Below are 18,347 nucleotides of genomic sequence, written 5' to 3'. Positions count from 1 at the left end.
GCTAGAAGAGACCCAAAAGTCTCAATTTGAAACACTCTTCTAATCTTACAAAAATTACTTTGCCGTGTGGTGAGTAACTGACCACCGTAGTTTGAGTTTACTTTGGTGTCGTCCTCATCATCCTCTTTCTTAAACCTAAACCCCAAGCCTCTCTGACTTTCTTCCTCGCTCCCTCCTCCTCAAAGCTCACAAGCAACGAATTGCTTGAACTCCATAGGAGCCACCAACCTCAAATCAAACCCGATGAAAGAAATTAAACTAAAAACATCAAATTGGAGCCTTGAGCATAAGAAAAAACCTTGAACATCATAAGAAAAAATGTCAGATGGGCCTGAAACCATTGTGGTCCCTTCGTGGCTCCATCTCTAAATGTGGTTCCCAAGTAATGGTGTAAACATAAATGAAATTCCGTGTTTAAATAGTAAAATTGTCACATCCCGGCCCGGGGCGGATCACTTCTCGGGCCCGCTCCACCACCGTAGCACGATATTGTCCGCTTTGGGCTTACCATTCCCTCACGGTTTTGTTTTTGGGAACTCACGAGCAGCTTCCCAATGGGTCACCCATCATGGGATTGCTCTAGCCCCCTTCTCGCTTAACTTCGGAGTTCCTACAGAACCCGAAGCCAGTGAGCTCCCAAAAGGCCTCGTGCTAGGTAGGGATGAGAATATACATTTAAGGATCACTCCCCTAGACGATGTGGGATGTTACAAAAACTCTTGTGTTAAGTGGGCAAATTGTACACGAAGGGTAGGCAGAAAGAGAAGGAAATGCCTTTTTGGACTCTGGATATCAAAATCTGTCAGCGTTGGTTGCCACAAGAAGAATATTATATGTTAAAAAAAACAGAATTATGATCCATGATACGCAATCATAATTATTGATTAGATGAACTAAACTCCATTAAAGTTATAAGCAACAAAGGCTGCCTTTGGTTGGTTCTCACTTCTGAGATTAGCCATCAATAAAAAGGTAGCTAGGACGCTCATCATTAATCTGTTCACTAGTGAAAAGTAGCTTTCCTTTAGCGGATTGTAACTTTTTGCTGACTCTCATGACATAGCTAAGAGCCGAATTCACATTGACAATATATTCAAAACAAAACAAAAATGTAAAAATATATTAACTATACTGTATAACCGTTGATATGTTGTTGATACATTGCTGACATATGAATTCCAATCCACTCTAACGAGAATGATATTGACAACTATAGCTGGAGCGCTTCAGTTAAAGGGATTCCGCCTAAACCCTATCTCTCATGACACCGCTTGGAGCGGGATTCATATCGACAATATATTCAGAACAAAATAAAAATATAAAAATATATCAACTATCGATATATCATTCATATAGCCGTTGATATGTTGTTGATACATTGCAAATATATGAATTCCACTCCACTCTAACGAGAATAATATCAAGAACTATAGCTGGAGCGTTTCAGTTAAAAGGGATTCCCCGTAAGAAGGGCTTGTTACATAATAAGGAAGTGATTTCTGCACACATCTTTTCCCGCCTGCCAAATGAATTCAATAATCACACATGATGAAAGATCAAAACTAGGGTGCTTCAACTTTAAGATCAATTTCTTCAATCAGAAACGATGAAGGATTGGAGATGTAATCCTTCAACCGACCGATTTCGTGAGCTACATCCTGCATATTAGGTCTCAATGAAGGAGTGTACTGAGTGCACATCAGACCAAGCTCAATCAGTTCAAAAACAACATCCCTCCAGACTTTGTTGTACTGTTTAGGCATCGAATCCGCAGCGCACCTATCGAGTGCTTGTTGAACTATTGGATCGAGCCTGTGCGGGTACTGCCTTTTCACCCATTCATGAAGAGTTGAACCTTCGTGAGCAAGGACATCCGTTGGTGGCCTTCCTGTAACGATTTCTAGCAAAAGGACCCCGAAGCTGAACACGTCTCCCTCAGTAGAAATGGTTTTTCCCAATGCATACTCTGCATTTCACCAAGTAAATGAAGGAAATTAGTATGTATTAAAAAAGGTGTGCGGAAATCACTTTCAAATTTGTACATATTAGAAAATACGTACCAGGAGCAATGTAGCCAATGGATCCGCATAACAAGCCATCTGCTGAACTGAAGGATGCTGAATCATTCGTTGGAGCATTCCCATCATCGCCTTTCCCCAATCTCGCAATTCCAAAATCAGTTACCAACGCCGTCATGTCCTCATCTAGTAGAATGTTGCTCGGTTTGAGATCACAGTGCACAACTCGAACAGGAGAATGGTGGTGTAAATAGGACACGCCTTCAGCTACATCACTGCAGATGCTCACCATCTGAATCAAATTCAACCGAACGCTCAGTCCATGGTTTGAGTATAGATGCCTCTCGAGGCTCCCATTTGACATCAATGGCAGAACAAGAGCCTTAAAGTCCGGCCTACTACACGCCGTGATAATTCTGATCAAATTTCTGTGCCTAGTCCTCTTCAGAACTCTGCATTCCCTTTTGAAGCTTCCTAAGATCTCTTCATCCGTTTTCAAATCCAATACCTTCACAGCAATTACTGAGTTGTCTTGGAGGACACCCTTATAGACATGCCCAAACTGGCCTGAACCAATCAGGCTAGAAGGGCTGAAACCGCCAGTGGCTTCAATGAGCTGCTCGTAAGAGATTCTCGGGTACTTGTGTTCTTTCTTCCCTTCTTCTCCATCATCCCCCAAATCCACTTGATCGAAAACTGCCTGGTGCCTTTGGAATTTCGACCTGTGCATGAGGGGGTACCCGAATACACAAAATATGGGGGTGATAAGTAATGACAAGATAATTGACAGAATAGCCAAATGATGAGTACGCTTCTTCCGGCAGTTTGACATGCCTTTTATTGATCCACAGAGACCAGCATTTCCGAGTAAAGAGTCTATAGTCAGCGAAGAAAAGGCCCCATTGCTTGATACATTCCCAGAGAACTTGTTGAAAGAGAAGTTGAGTTTCTTCAGAGTTAATGATTCCTGCAGAGACTCTGGTATTTCTCCATTTAGTTGGTTTGAGGATACATCAAGTTTTTGAAGATAAGGCAGCTTTCCTATTGAATCCGGTAGAGAGCCTTCTAAGGAATTCGCAGAAAGGTCCAGGTACTCGAGGGCAATGCAGCTCCCAAGTTGTGATGGGATTGTGCCGGAAAGATTGTTGGAAGATAGGTCAACTGCTAGTACCATGTCCATTTTGCTCAACTCCATCGGTAACAGTCCATGCAAGTGATTGTTAGACAGGTTCAAGTACAACTTCAAGCTCCTCAGCCCTGCAACTTCGCTCGGAATCACTCCAGAAATTTGGTTGTGAGAAAGGTCTAGAATCTCTAAATTGATGCACTTACCTAGGCTCGGTGGTAAAGTCCCCGAGAGTTGGTTTTCATCAAGCAAGAGCCTTCTTAACTGGAAAAGATTTGCAAAACTATCTGGAATGGAACCGGAAAGCTTATTTTTCGATAAATCTAGAAGGCCTAGATGGGGAATGTCACCAAAGGCGGATGGAATCTCACCAGAGAGTGAATTGTTTGACAAAAATACCCTCTCTAGCATTTTCATTCGGCACAGTTTGAACGGGATGGTTCCATTTAGAAGGTTACTAGACAAATTCAACAGGGTGAGGTTGACAAGATTTGAAATGTGAGGAGGAATTGAACCATAAATCCGATTAGCATCTAAGTGGAGCTGTACAAGATTGGTAGAAAGATTACCAATAATAGGAGGTAAATCTCCTCCAAGATTATTTCCAGCTAATTCAAGCTCTTGAAAGTTAGAGGCATTAACCAAAGAGGAGAAAAAAGGTTCAAGGTTAGTGTTACCGTCATGACTCATAAAGCGATTGTAGGACAAGTAGAGGTACTGCAGTTTTGGCAGTTTCTGTATAATCTCCGATGGCAACTCCCCACTCAGCATGTTAGACTCCAAATCAATCCATTCAAGTTTTGAGGAGTTCAACATGGCCGCAGGAACCTGTCCAACTAGACGGTTGGACCACAACAGAAGAAACCTCAGTTGTTTAAGCTCACATCCATCTTTCAAAGGAATTTCGCCGCTTAAAGAATTGTTAGAGAGGTCTATGTACTGCAGAGAGGACGAAGAATGATTGCAGAAAAGCGGCATTGGGATTTCACCAGTGAGCCGGTTGCTTCCCAAATCAAGATATACTATTTTGCGAAGAAAACCAAGTTCAGCAGCAATTCTTCCTTCGAGAAGATTAGAAGATAAGCTGAGTTGTTCAAGTAGAGAAAGAGAGCCTAACTCGGGTGGGATGCGACCTTCGAAAAAGTTGCTTGACAAATCAAGAATGTGTAAGGAAGAAAGATTAGCGAGAGACGGGGAAATGGTGCCTCCGAGTGCCTTTCCACTAAGATCAAGCTCCACGACGTGGTCTCTAGCTTTGTTACACTTGATGCCTGACCAATTACAAACATGAACACCAAAAGAATTCCAGTCCTCCAAAGCACGGTGGGGATCTGAAACAATCCCTTCCCTGAAAGAAAGCAAGGATGCCTTGTCCCTCATTGTTTGAGCATTTTCTTGGGATAAAACCGCTTCTAACAAAATGATCAAACAGGGAAGATTAAACACGGAAAATCTTTGAAAACATATCATGATCACGTCAATCTTCTTTGAGCTAAAAGTTTCGAAGAAATTGGTGAAAACAAAGTGATCAGAAAGTACAGAGAGAGCAAATCAAGAGAAGCATGCACAAGCTGCATGAACTTAAGAACAAGATAATGTAAAAGCTTGGACACGTCCAATGCCAATAAGTAAGCAATTTGCAAATGCCAGGAAATTTTGAAATACCTTGTGCCTAACTGCCGTTGAAGGCGTGGACGTACGTTTGGCGCCGTCGATCTTTGACTTTCGATCCCACCAATCGCGTTCATACAAATGCCGTGCGTGTAACATGACAAGTAAGCCTTAAAGCAGCGCTTAGAGCAGTAATGCAGTCCATGTCAGCAGCAGGAGGCCTAACCATATTAGTTTATGGTTAATGGTTAATTTGGTCAGGTAATTGTCTACTAATTATTTATTATGTTGTTGGATTAGAGATGTGAGCGTGGAGAGATTAGTGGATTGTGTGCTGTGGGGGGAAGATAATATCGGTTAATGAGCACGCTCAAGGGTATGTGATGTGGTAAGTACGTGTTTGGGTGATGCATTTATACAGCACATTTAACATGCAGGCAGCAGGATGCCGCCAACACAAATAAACAACTCAAAAGTTTCTACAAATATGAAACCAGCATGGTCACGAGGATAACAGACAAGAAGCCGTATACAAATTACAGTTTATTGTCGCCTGATTACCTGTTTAGGCATATTTTTTACTGAGTTCCACGACACCAAAAGGTATATGATATTAATACATGGATAGAATCATAGAACTTTAGTACAACAACATGTCAACAAGAAGCCTTTTTCCACTAACTGAGGTCGACTATAGGAAACCTAGAATGCTACTACGTTTGATTTTGCACCAGGTCTTCTGTTAGTTTCAAATACTTCATGTTTTTTTTCCTAATGTCTCTTTCCAAGTCTTCCTAGGTTTTTCTCCACCCATTTTGTCTTGACCTCTGTCTCATAATCACATTTTCTAATCGGAATATCTACAGGTCTTCGGTTTACGTATTCAAACAACATTAATCAATTTTCACTATAACGCCACTTAACGGCCAATAAAAACCTATATTAACGAGTGTCCTTGTGGTGGTGGTTTTTTTTTTTTTTTTTTTTTTTTTTGTGTTGAAAATTTATAAAAAGTTCTGTCGATATATATCTTTCTCTCCTCTGGTGTCAAAATATATACAAAGATATGTACTTATAAAATTCAACCACAAGAAGCCAAAACTTAATATCTAACTCAATGTATGTATTGTCCTCGCCTTTATGTGAGCCCAGTCTTGTACTTCAGACCGAGCGAAGACGAGTGTCGTTAGACCTATTGATTTTATGCGTGATCTAAGACGTTCTTTGAAGCATTTGTAGTATGAGGTTTTAGACAATTCTAATCATCTCACATATATCGGGAGGGAAATTTTGTTGCGGACAATTTTGCTAATATGGGCTTATCTTCTCCAACTTTAACTTGGCATGATTCTCCTCTGCCAACAGCTCGTGTTGCATTGTTTTCGGACTATGTTGGCTTGCCTGGTTACCGCTTGTCAAATTAATGTGCATCTTAGCATCCAGGTTTGTCTTAGTTTCTTTTTTTTTTCCCTAACTTTGTGGTGTTGCTCAACTTGTTTTGCAGGTTTAGACCTTTAGGTTTTGGTTTCAGGGTTAGGTTTCATATCCTCCTCTCTTTTCTTTGTATCTCTCTTATTTTTGTTTCTAGATTTCAGGGTTAGGTTTCATATCCTCCCCTCTTTTCTTTGTATCTCTCTTATTTTTGTTTCTAGAAGGGTACAATTTATGTCCCCCCTTCTTTTCATGTATTGTTTTTGTTATCTCTGTTTTATGAGGGGTAAGGTATATCCCCTTCTGACTATGAGTAACTTTTTTTTTTCGTTATCAATAAAATTTCCCTCATACCATCAAGGTTTCCAAAAAAAAAAAAAAGAAAAATGGTTTTAGACAAGCTTGTAACTCAAGTACCCCAAGTTCCAAATTTTACCTGATCGGAAAGTAGCAAAGACCATCAAATCTGTCTCGATGGTTGGCACACATCAAGTTGGTTAATGGAGTTAGGTCTGGTTTTGGACAAAGTAGTTAGGTCTGGTTTTGGATAAAGCCAGATTTGATTAAGACGTTAATTACTCAGCTAATCTTTATGCAGATGGTTAAGTAGGGTAATCATTAAATCGTGCGAAACTTCGAACTAATCTGCTTTAAGGAAAAAGTAACAAATGTATGAACTGCTTCCCAAACCCCATAAAACATAAATCAGAAACTACAGGAGGAGAACAAGATTAATTACATTAATCAAGAAAAAATCGAACTAGGAGGAGACATCGGCGACCAAAAGTCAGGTTGGCGTCGGAGGGAAATTTCATAAGTTTTTACCGAAATTTATGCTTTTTTTATTACATGTGACGTCATCTAATACAAGGAATTTCAGAATAAATTGGTCAAATATACGGGGCCAAATAGTGAAAATATATAATGTCGCTTTTACCCCTATCACACCACTAAAAAGCATAGGTACCCTTGGGACTGTTTTGTCAAAACACTTAAAAGTAATTTGGTTATAAATGTTTTAATTAGAATGCTTCTACACCAATCAGGTAGTGTGGCAGAAAACGCTTTTATCTTTTTTAAAGTAATTTCAATTCTTTGATTAAAAAAAAAAAAAGAAGGTAATTTCAATTCTCAAACACGTCCTCATTATTATGTTTGTTGACTTCAAGTCCGGGCCCAGTCCGCATGTATGGAATATGGGCCTTTTTAGCTTTCAAATTAGCGGCGTGTGGGCCTTTTGGGCTTCTAAACGTATCGGGCGGCCCTCTTGTTTTTTTTTTTTTTTTTTGCCACCAAAAATATTAACGTGGTTAATTTTTGTTGGGTAAAATATCTCGGAAATGGACAACAGAAAGGTTTAAGCGAGGTTTCATCTTCTTCCAGAGCAGCGTCTCGCTCTCACTCTCTCTCTCAAAAATGGCTTCCACAGCCTCCTTCTCTCCAAGCCCGCAAGCTCAAACGTACAGCTCCACATGGCGGAAACCGCCGAAGCTGAGCCACAAGTTTCTCTTCAGCTCAGCCTCCAACCGCCTCTTCTTCAAGCCCTCGCTCTCCACTCCTTTCCCACTCAGCCTCCAGCCCCCTCCCGAACCGGTGCTCTCCCACCTGGTCCGAGACTCCGTCCAAGACAATCTCGTAGAAAATTCGATGAATTTACAGCTACCCATCAGAGAATTTCACCTAATTACGCCCGAGGAATCGGCGCCCAGGATTTTTATCCAGGACCCGCCGTGGATTGCCGCACTCTTTCTGAAAGGCATGTACAAGAAGGCCAACCAGGAGTTGAAATTGGAGTCGAAGGAAATCGACCGGCGGAAGTATAATTTGCTTCGGCGGCGGCAGATAAAGGCGGAGACGGAGGCGTGGGAGAGAATGGTGGAGGAGTACAAGGATTTGGAGCGAGTAATGCGGGAGAAGAAGCTGGCTCCGAGCTTGCCGTACGTGAAGACCTTGTTTTTGGGGTGGTTTGAGCCGCTGAGGGAGGCGATTGCGAGGGAGCAGCAGGTGCAGCAAACGAAGAAGCACAAGGCGGCGTTTGCGCCGCACATTGATTTGCTCCCGCCGGATAAGATGGCGCTGATTGTTATGCATAAGATGATGGGCTTGGTTATGGTGGGGAATCAAGATGGGTGTGTGCAGGTTGTTCAAGCTGCTGTTCATATTGGGATGGCCATTGAGCAGGAGGTGAGTTCTAATTCCTAATCTTTTGTGTGCGTTTCGAATTTTCGATGATGATATGATATATATTGGCTTTCAAATGCTCCCTAAGTTAATGCGAGATGATGTGCATTATAAAAGCTAACGGTTTAGACTTTAAGGATATTACACTCATGAAATGTTGCCATGATAATCGGGATTTCTTGTTTATGTATGGACAAGTTTTGGACTTATGCATACTGATTAGCTCATTTATTGATTTGTTTTGAAAAGAAAATGACTTTGCTCGGCTGTTTTATTAAGACTTGTAATTGAGGAACTTCAGTTAAAGAGAAAGGAAACCTTTTGCAAATCTCATGCAATAGCTTTTCATCCAAATTTCCTTGTTTGTACTCAGTGTCAATGATATCACGGAATTAAAGTTGAAATATCATATATTGTTACCTTACAATTCAGGTTAGGATTCACAGTTTCTTGGAGAAAACCAAAAATTTCCAGAGAAAGAAGACTGCTGTTGCTGATGAAGACAGTCTGATTAAGGAGAAGGAGATACTGCGGAAACGTGTTAATGTTTTAATTAAAAGAAAAAGGCTGAGGGAGGTGCAAAAACTCTTGGTAAAAGAAGAATTTAAACCATGGGGTCGTGATACACAGGCTAAGGTTTGTTGCTTTCAGAAATTTTTTTTTCTCATTATGGCTGAGGAAGACAATATATTGTGGGTGCCCATTTTTATTTTTGGGTTTTTTTATGCAATGTGATTTTGCAGCTGGGAAGTCGTCTGATAGAATTATTAACAGAAACAGCTTATGTACAACCTCCACTTAACCAGTTGGCTGATGGTCCACCTGATGTTAGACCGGCCTTTAGACACAGATTTAAGGCTGCAGCAAAAACTCCAGGGTAAGACTTTATCATGGTATTTGCCTCTGCAACTAGTTGAAGTATCCGAATATGAAGAACTTTTGTGGTGATATGGATACCTATGTATTTTCGTAAAGGATAACCATTCATATCCCTTAAACTCTACCACTATTCCTTTGTTATAATATAACTTTTTTTGGTCCTTATAGGCAGAAACTTGTGAAGAATTATGGAGTTATAGAATGTGATCCCCTAGTTCTTACTGGGCTTGATAAAACTGTAAGTTGAGATATATTTCCTTTGTTTCTGTTTACTTCTTCAGTACACTTGAAATCAGTTTGCAACTTGTTTCTTTACATTTTTACATTGGACATGTCTGTACACCCCAGCTATTTACTGTTATTTTATGCCTTTGTTTCTTTACAGGCTAAACATATGTTGATTCCTTATGTGCCAATGTTGGTGCCTCCCAGAAAGTGGAAAGGGTATGAAATACAGTAAATGAAATTTATTTAGCATGTTCTCGTTTTGTTTCTTTAGCAGGAGTGCGGTTAAGAAATAATCGAAATCTTATTCAAGTTGACTTTTGGCTAGTAAAATGTCAAACAAATCAGAAGCCTGCACTCAGATGCCCATAAAATCTAAATCTTTGCAGGTATGATAAGGGTGGTCACTTGTTCCTACCTTCTTATGTCATGCGTACTCATGGATCTAGGAAGCAGGTAGATACAATGAGGAATATTTCTGGAAAGCAGATGCAGAAAGTATTCGAGGTACATAAATTAGAGTTCCATTCTATGTTTCCCTTGTATAATAGGTCAAGACCAAAGCTTTTGCTCAGTTATCTAGTTAAGACTTGGTGAGATGCTAAATTAGAGTTCCATTCTCATTGTTCCTGTCACTGCCCCTTTCTGATGGATTAGTGACCGAGAATAGTGGGTGCAACCATTAGTAGTTATCTGTGATGGAACAATAGATCATGAACTGAACTTTCCCTGTGCACAGAGGCAAACCTTGATCTATTCTAGTTCTTTAACATATACTTTCTCTGCACATGTGAAAATGATATTCACTTTTGATGGCATGTGCAATGATATTCACTTTTGATGGCATGTGCAGGCCCTAGATATGCTTGGAAGTACCAAATGGAGGGTGAATAAAAAAGTACTTAACGTGGTGGAGAGCATTTGGGCTAGAGGTGGCAACATTGCAGGCCTGGTTGATCGTGAAGATGTGAGCACATAATGATCTCTTGAATTTATTAAGAACTTGTTTGTATTCTACTTTGTGTTACTATTATGTCCAGAGATAAACCTATGAATCTAACGGCCATAGCATTAGTATAAAGTATGAGCTCCTATACGGTGCCAGGACCCCAATGTGGGATAGCTCTCGTTTCTCTTTTGTGAAAATTTTAGCGTAACTTACTTGGATGATGTATAACTTTCTGTCAAATAACAAATTAGTCCTGATATATCTGCCTCGAGCTACAATGATCCAAGAAAAAGAAAGAAACTAGAGTTAGAATAATGTAGTTACTTCCCTTGTCAGTAGAGTTTACTTGGTTTTGTTGGTAGATTTTCGTTACGGCAACATATTTTGGGTTTGTTGACATCTTTTTGTTTGGATTTTGCTTTTAAATTTCATCTGGCTTAAATATCCTTATGGGATTGTAGGTTCCAGTACCAGATAAACCACCGCTTGAGGGTTTAACAGAAATTCAGGAATGGAAATGGAGTGTAAGAAAAGCAAAGAAGATTAACCAAGAAAGGCATTCTCTGCGATGTGACACAGAACTTAAGCTCTCTGTAAGGTCCCCATCTGATTAGATAGTATTTTATTTATTGATAAAAAGTTTATGATATTTTATTGTGTTATTTTGCAATTTTATATGCTCACCACCTTTAGATTTCACTTTGTGAGAAATAATATGAGTAAACTGATTCTGAAATAGGTTGCTCGCAAGATGAAGGATGAGGAAGGCTTTTATTATCCCCATAATCTTGATTTTCGAGGCCGAGCTTACCCAATGCATCCACATTTAAATCATTTGAGTTCTGATCTCTGTCGAGGAGTACTTGAATTTGCCGAAGGACGACCATTAGGGAAGTCTGGTTTACGTTGGCTGAAGATTCATTTAGCAAACCTTTATGCGGGCGGTGTTGAAAAGCTTTCGTATGAGGAACGGCATGCATTTGTGGATCATCACATTGATGATATATTTGATTCAGCAACAAACCCTGTAAATGGAAACCGATGGTGGTTAACAGCTGAAGATCCTTTACAGTGCCTAGCGGCTTGTATCAATCTGTCAGAAGCGTTAAATAGCCCATCACCACATACTGTCATTTCTCATTTGCCCATCCATCAGGTAAATTTCTTTCTTAGTCGTTAGAGTGGCAAAAAGAGATACTGTAGTTTATGCAAGTTTGTTTAGGATTATCTAATACTCAAAACCATATATTTTCAAAAGTTTATGTAAATGCTAAGAATTTTTTAACTTATTTGTGCGGGTCAAATGAAAATTTATTTTTAATTTTTCCATTTATATTTCATTGATGAGCTTTCAATTTTCTAGGATGGTTCATGCAATGGCTTACAGCACTATGCAGCCTTGGGAAGAGATAGTGTAAGTTGGCTTTATCCTCTTTGATATAAGTTTTCTGTTTACACCTTCATGTTACTGCACTCTAATTTTCTTGTACTCCATTATTTGTTCTGCTTATTTATTCTACTTTTGTAGTAAATGAACTATAGTCGTCATTATCCAGAAAATTTGATTGTAAAGGGATTTTTACATGCAGATTTTCTTTAAGTTTTCCTCATTTACTATTTGTTCTGGGATCGAAATATTCAATGTTCTGTTATATATAATAAGGACTGTTATTAGCACTCCAAAAATTTCATGCTACACTCCTCACAAGTGTATTTTTCTTCTAATTAGTAATTATAGAAAGTCTGGAATGCCAAATGAGATTTTTGGGGTGCTAATAACAATTCCCTTATCCCTATATAATATAGGAACTTATTTTCTTACTTTTATGTAAAAGTTTTGCTTTGTTGTTGATTTGAATTGCTGTGATATTCTCAGTTGGAAGCAGCTGCAGTCAACTTAGTAGCTGGAGAGAAACCTGCCGATGTTTACTCAGAAATTGCTGCAAGGTATATTAAATTTCCACATTTTACTCATTAGGTTTTGCTTCCTTTTAGATGTGCGACAAGCATAAAAATACGAAAGAATAGTGCCATGAGGTGAAAAAATATTAGATGAAGAGGTAACATGACTAACGCTTATCTTCTATATCTATATGTTGCCAGGGTGCATGAGATTATGGAAAGAGACAGCAATAAGGATCCGACTACAAGCCCAAATGCTTTATTAGCCCGAGTCTTAGTTAATCAGGTTGATCTTCCTTGCTTCTTCTGGAGTTCAAAGTTGCAATATGCTCTCTAAATGAGTTTTTCTACTTATTAAATGTGGATTTCTTTAGTTCTGTAATTCTGCATGCGAGAATGTATATAGTGCTTATAGATTATAAAAGTCTGTGTGCATAATTGCATATTTATGAAATTAACAATCTATGGTTTTGGAATCTTTCAGATTGACCGGAAATTGGTGAAACAGACTGTCATGACTTCAGTGTATGGAGTTACTTACGTTGGGGCACGCGAACAAATAAAAAGAAGATTAGAGGAGAAGGGTTTTATTACAGACGATAGACTACTGTTCACTGCAGCTTGCTATGCTGCTAAAGTAAGCAAATAGCCACCTTAGTGTTCCTGCGACCAAATATTTGTGGATCAAGATTTAACCGTAGACGTTTCTTTGATTTCATCATTTGGATAATTAATTGACAATTAACATGCAAATGCAATGTATGGTTTGCTAGATTTAAGGATGATTACCTCATGTTATTCTCATTAGCTAGTGTAGTTTCTAAAGAAAAACATAAGCTGCTTTCTTATAAAGAAAAACATTAACTTTTGTATCCTGATCATACTTACTTCCGCAGGTTACTTTGGCTGCCCTTGGCGAGATATTCCAAGCTGCACGTGGTATAATGGGCTGGCTCGGTGATTGTGCCAAGGTGCGGTTACTTTTTTTCTTGGTCATGTTCTGGACACAAGTGATAGGCCTGGTAGATAAGTTGTGTTATCAAACTTTTGCAGGTGATTGCTTCAGAAAATCAACCTGTGCGTTGGACTACTCCTCTAGGTCTTCCTGTTGTGCAACCCTACTGTAAAAATGAACGACATCTTGTAAGTTTGGCAGCTTAGTTAATTATTAAATTTAAATCAACAGGCAACGCCGCAAACCATTATCTGGAAAAATTCCATTTCAGATGAAATTGTTTAGTACAGAATGTCAGGATACGTTGCATGATTGCATCTACTATTGCGTTCATGCATCATTTCTTCTTTCCATGTTGCTACTGATGGGGTTAAAGTTTTAATTTATTAATATTCTAGTGACAATTTAGTAACTAATCTCTCCTTGGAGTTGCAGATAAGAACATCCCTTCAGGTTTTAGCCTTGCAGCGGGAGAGTAACTCAGTAAGCGCTGCTTACTCAATGTTCTCTTTCCTTAAATGTTATATGAATTGTTGCAGAGTTAACATTTGTCCATTACAGATAGATGTTAGAAAACAAAGGACTGCATTTCCTCCAAATTTTGTTCACTCACTTGACGGTTCACACATGATGATGACTGCTCTTGCCTGCAGGGACGCGGGCCTGCGTTTTGCAGGTTTGTCTCTGTACTGGTTTACTTCTCACTCACATGCTGAAATATGTTTAAGTTCTCACATGCATGTTAAAAAATGTTTGTAGGGGTACATGACTCCTTCTGGACTCATGCATGTGACGTAGACCAAATGAATGAGATACTTCGGGAAAAGTTTATAGAGCTCTATAGCATGCCGATACTTGAAAATGTAAGTAGAAACTTTCCTCTCAGCAGCCCATCCTGAATTAAATTGGTTGTTTATCTCAATTGACTTCATGATAACTCTGCCTGTTCCCAGTTGCTAGAAAGCTTCCAAGCATCTTATCCAGCGTTGACGTTCCCTCCCCTCCCAGAAAGAGGTGACTTCGACTTGCAAGAGGTTCTGGAATCTCCGTACTTTTTCAACTGAAACTCGCTACGTGAGCAGCAAGCAGTGATAACGATGTTTGAAAAACATTGCCACACGTATCAGACGCCACTCCTGGAATGATCGAGAAGCTGTAGTAAGAGTTCCTTCGTGTATGCATTTAAACGCGAAGTGGGAAATGAAAACCTAAGGTAGCTTTTGTGAAAGACGAAGGGACAAACTTTGATTTCCCACGATCAGCGAGTCTACGCGATTCTCATGGGCATCGATCATCTGCAGTGTTAAAGATCCGGTTCATTTTACCCATGTACAGAAAGTGCGACTCATCTACAGAAATTCAAGGTTGTATTCTCTGATGTAGAAGTCAAGAGAAGCAGATACGAAGCAGCAGCCAGCGTAGGAGGTCATCTTAGTGGTGCTCAAGTCACGTAATTGCTTCTTTTCATTGTATTCCGACGTATAACATATTAACGTATGTCGTATCGGTATCAGAGTAGGAGGAGAAAAAGATCATTCTTTAAACATACATGATACATGTACACTTTGCCAATGGAAGTTCTTGCAAATTTGTGAGCAAGAGCTGTAAAGAAATGAAATAAATTTATCAAAAGTTCGGTTCATCGTGTTTGGAGTCGTATTTTGCGCATCACTTTGTATTACTGAGTACAAGCATGAGTTTCTCCAGCACTGGCAGTAGCGATACTTGACCGACTGTTGTTGAGCAAAGATTGTTCTGCACATACAGAACGGACCTCCAAGAGAGGACCGTTCACTTCACATTTGAGTTTCGACCAGAACCCTAAGGAGATAACGAAGAAAAAATATACTACCCCTTAAAACCACACTGCTCGTAAGGTTGTAAGAATGCTAAAGAAATATCTCGAATCAACAAAAGCGGATTTCCTTTATTTACAACCCCATCTGCTTCATCCACAGGGACCATTTTACAGCTTCCAAATATTCATCGTTTCTTCGCAGTGCAGCGATAAGATTGATATGGGTTATCTTATCAGGCTCTAAACCATTTTCTGTCATTTCCTTGACCAAATGGACAGCATCTTCGACCATTCCTGCAATTCCGTATGCCTTAATCAATGTGTTATAGCTGCACAGATCAGGTCCAAGTCCGCATTCTTTCAACTCAGTAAGCACACCGGCAACTTCATCAATCCATCCTTGCTCTCCATAGATATTGATCATAATGTTGTACGTGTAATGGTCAGAAACACAGCTTCTTTTCTTCATTCTCTGCAAAACGCCCCTAAATCTTTCCATTTGACATTCTTTCCCATAAGCATCCAACATGGTATTGTAGGCTTCCAGGGAAACCAAAAAGCCTTTGAACTGCATCTCTTGAAATGTTGAAGACATGCTTCTGAAATCTTTATTTTGCCCGTAAGCAGATATAATAGTATTGTAAGAGATCATGTCAACCAAACCCCACTTTTGGGCCATCCTGAACAACTCCCTAGCTTTCTTCAGAAGCTTTGCTATCCTGTAAACATCGAGCATGACATTGAAGGTTATGGTATCAGGAACAAAACCACGTTGAAGCATCTCATCAAAGATCTCTGAGATCTCATCGACTGGCAAAGCACGAGAACAGCAGTTTATGACACAGCTTTACATTTCCTGATCCCATGTTGCTCCATTCTTCAAGAGTTTGTAGTGCTCTTTCAACTTATCAAGCCTGCCACATCGTTGATAAATCCGGAGTATATCATGGAACATGTAAATGTCCGGAAGCATCTTCCAAAGAACCAGCTTTTACATACATTCTCACAGCAATGCTATAGGCAATCATGTCCAATACTATTTCAGAAGATTTTAACTCGACATAAAGTTTTTCCGCTTCTGTGAATTGGTCCATGATGCTATAGATGTCAATCATTGTGCACAAGATGTGCATATTTAGCTTGTCACGATGTCTTGGCATTTGCTTGTTAATTTTAACAGTATCTTCAAGACGACCCAACTCTTTACACGAGCAAATTAACAAATGATACAAGTTATCTTCAAAAGGCGGGTCCTTCCACAGTTTTGCCCTCAACACTTTCATAGTGTCATTGACCAACCAGTGTTTTACATAAGCCATGACAAGAATGGAACAAGAAGTCTGGCTGACAAGAATGTTTTGATAGAAAGAACCTCTCAAAAGGCGAGGCACCTTATCAATCCTTCCTGCCTTCTCGTGTGCTTGCAGAATAGTACCAAGAATCAAGGAATATTGGCACACCATTGTTAGCATATCGTCAAGAATCCTGATGGCCCCCTCTTCATCCTCATGCTTGGCTTGCAAGTTTATTAGCGTGTACAGGTTAGACGATATTTATAGTACCATTCTGCTTCGTTATAATTGTCAGCTCGACCCCAACCTTCAATCATTGAACGGTAAGTTGTTTCATCAGACTCTAATCCACCATTCTTTATGCTCAGAAATAGGTGATTGGCGGCATCCATTTTAGATGCCTTCCCATATCCAGTTATCAATGTATTGTATGCGATAATATTTGGAGAAAACCCTGCTTCTTGCATGGAGACCAGTACTGCTTCAGCATCATCTACTCTACCCTGCTGACAATAAGCATTAATCATTACCAACCAATTATCCAAATTCAGCCTCACTCTATCTTCTCTCATCAAGCCGATGATCTCTTCCACCTTGTCATATAAATTCAAGCGGGTGTAAATTGTGATCATCGCAGAGTTCGCTGATTGACATACAACTCCAAAGTTCCTCATTTGAGAAAAAGTAAACTCAGCCTCCTCAACATTACAGCCCTTCTGGTAAAGTCCCATTAGCATACCAAAAGTTGCAATGTTCGGCTGGATCCCATGTTCCAGCATCTTTCGAAACCACTTGGCTCCCAACTCGGCACGCCCCAACTTAGAGCATGCATAAATTAGGGTGTTGAAAACCTGACAATTCAGCTCACATCCCAAATCAACAATCAATTCCTGAACCAATTTTTCAGCTGTATCCCAATCTTCTCTCCTTCCCATCACTCGCAAAACCAAATTAAAAGCACTCACATTGCGCTCTAATTTACCGTTGCTTCCCATCCACTCGAAGAATCTAAGAGTTTTAGAATCACTAAACCTCTCTAAACGTCTCAAAATATCGTTACAATGCTCCAAGCTCAAGTGAGAGTTAATAACAGAATAATCAACATCAAATTCACTATCATTCAAATACTCCAATTTCCTTACCCACCTACTATTTCTTGAACTTAACTTGGAACCCTTTTCTCTTCTACTCTCTTTCTTTGGCCCCCCAAACCCCTTTTCACTTTCGCGTCGAGAATCCGGGTTTCCCTCAACCAAGCTCAAATTGGTTTCCTCACTCCTCTGATTCAGTTCCGAGATGCTGGACAATTCGAATGGGAACCCAGAAACCTTAATCGGATTTTCCCAATTCAGAGCATTAACTAAACAAGCTCTACCAACATTTACATGACTGTAGCAAAAAGAAGAAGTGAACTTGTTTGAAGAATCAAGCGCGTCCAAAGAGATTGAAAACCTCATTGAGGTCATGATATATAAGCCGATTCAATACATGAATTACTCACCGGAAACAACGAGGGGAAGAAGAAGAAGAAGACGACTTTGTCATCAACTTGTTCTGGAATCTGGGAGAATCAGAGCAGAAGCAGTGTGATTTCAGATGAACAAGTGCGGTGGGAGAGAGAAATGAGAAACCCAATTACCCAAACAGAGAAAATGGAGTTTGAAGCGGTGGAGGAAAGTTAGCGCCTTTCAGGATGGTACTGCCCTTGTTCTTGTGGTTATTGCATTGGACTGACTTTTGTCCTTGTCCTTTTTTATTTTACCCCCCAACGAAACCTTTTTTTTTTAATCACGATAAATGGCTTGGTAAAAATGTGCAGACAACAGCTCCCTAAAGAAAATAAAAGAAGTTAAAGGATTCGATACTTTGTAAGCAATGAATTTGGATTCGATATTTGATAAGTGAATCTGCTTGATTGTGGCCCCAAGTAGGGTACAATTTCCAACTTGCCTTCTCTCGGTCCTAAAAGAGGGGCAAATT

The 18,347-nt window shown here is 39.7% G+C and overlaps 2 protein-coding genes and 1 pseudogene across 2 annotated transcripts; 1 reads left to right on the top strand and 2 right to left on the bottom strand.

Annotated features, from left to right (window-relative positions):
- Positions 1-1,562: 1,562 nt before the first annotated feature.
- LOC137747436 (putative leucine-rich repeat receptor-like serine/threonine-protein kinase At2g24130) lies at positions 1,563-4,614 on the bottom strand. Its single transcript, XM_068487543.1, has 2 exons — positions 2,061-4,614; positions 1,563-1,966 (listed from the first exon to the last, which is right to left on the bottom strand). The coding sequence occupies exons 1-2, from the start codon at positions 4,612-4,614 to the stop codon at positions 1,563-1,565; spliced, it is 2,958 nt and encodes a 985-aa protein (XP_068343644.1).
- Positions 4,615-7,547: 2,933 nt separating this feature from the next.
- LOC137747437 (DNA-directed RNA polymerase 3, chloroplastic) lies at positions 7,548-14,919 on the top strand. Its single transcript, XM_068487544.1, has 19 exons — positions 7,548-8,370; positions 8,800-9,003; positions 9,111-9,244; positions 9,415-9,484; positions 9,632-9,690; positions 9,861-9,978; positions 10,325-10,438; positions 10,882-11,013; positions 11,160-11,576; positions 11,784-11,834; positions 12,297-12,367; positions 12,524-12,608; positions 12,807-12,959; positions 13,219-13,293; positions 13,376-13,465; positions 13,713-13,760; positions 13,839-13,953; positions 14,037-14,140; positions 14,231-14,919. The coding sequence occupies exons 1-19, from the start codon at positions 7,603-7,605 to the stop codon at positions 14,339-14,341; spliced, it is 2,919 nt and encodes a 972-aa protein (XP_068343645.1). The 5' UTR covers positions 7,548-7,602; the 3' UTR covers positions 14,342-14,919.
- A 150-nt stretch (positions 14,920-15,069) lies between these two features.
- Positions 15,070-18,053, bottom strand: LOC137747438 (pentatricopeptide repeat-containing protein At4g30825, chloroplastic-like; annotated as a pseudogene).
- Between the last annotated feature and the right edge of the window lie 294 nt (positions 18,054-18,347).

This window comes from Pyrus communis, chromosome 10 (genome assembly GCF_963583255.1).
Source record: "Pyrus communis chromosome 10, drPyrComm1.1, whole genome shotgun sequence".
Taxonomy (NCBI): domain Eukaryota; kingdom Viridiplantae; phylum Streptophyta; class Magnoliopsida; order Rosales; family Rosaceae; genus Pyrus; species Pyrus communis.
The sequence above is the reverse complement of the archived record's forward strand: the minus strand, read 5'-3'. Positions and strand labels throughout refer to the sequence as shown.

Bases quoted from the DNA above. Each gene is read 5' to 3' on its own strand.
- LOC137747437 (XM_068487544.1), top strand. From the start codon at position 7,603: ATGGCTTCCACAGCCTCCTTCTCTCCAAGCCCGCAAGCTCAAACGTAC. The intron at 12,609-12,806 runs GTTGATCTTCCT...GGAATCTTTCAG, and splicing joins CCCGAGTCTTAGTTAATCAG to ATTGACCGGAAATTGGTGAA. The intron at 14,141-14,230 runs GTAAGTAGAAAC...GCCTGTTCCCAG, and splicing joins GCATGCCGATACTTGAAAAT to TTGCTAGAAAGCTTCCAAGC.
- LOC137747436 (XM_068487543.1), bottom strand. From the start codon at position 4,614: ATGATATGTTTTCAAAGATTTTCCGTGTTTAATCTTCCCTGTTTGATC. The intron at 1,967-2,060 runs GTACGTATTTTC...GGTGAAATGCAG, and splicing joins CATTGGCTACATTGCTCCTG to AGTATGCATTGGGAAAAACC.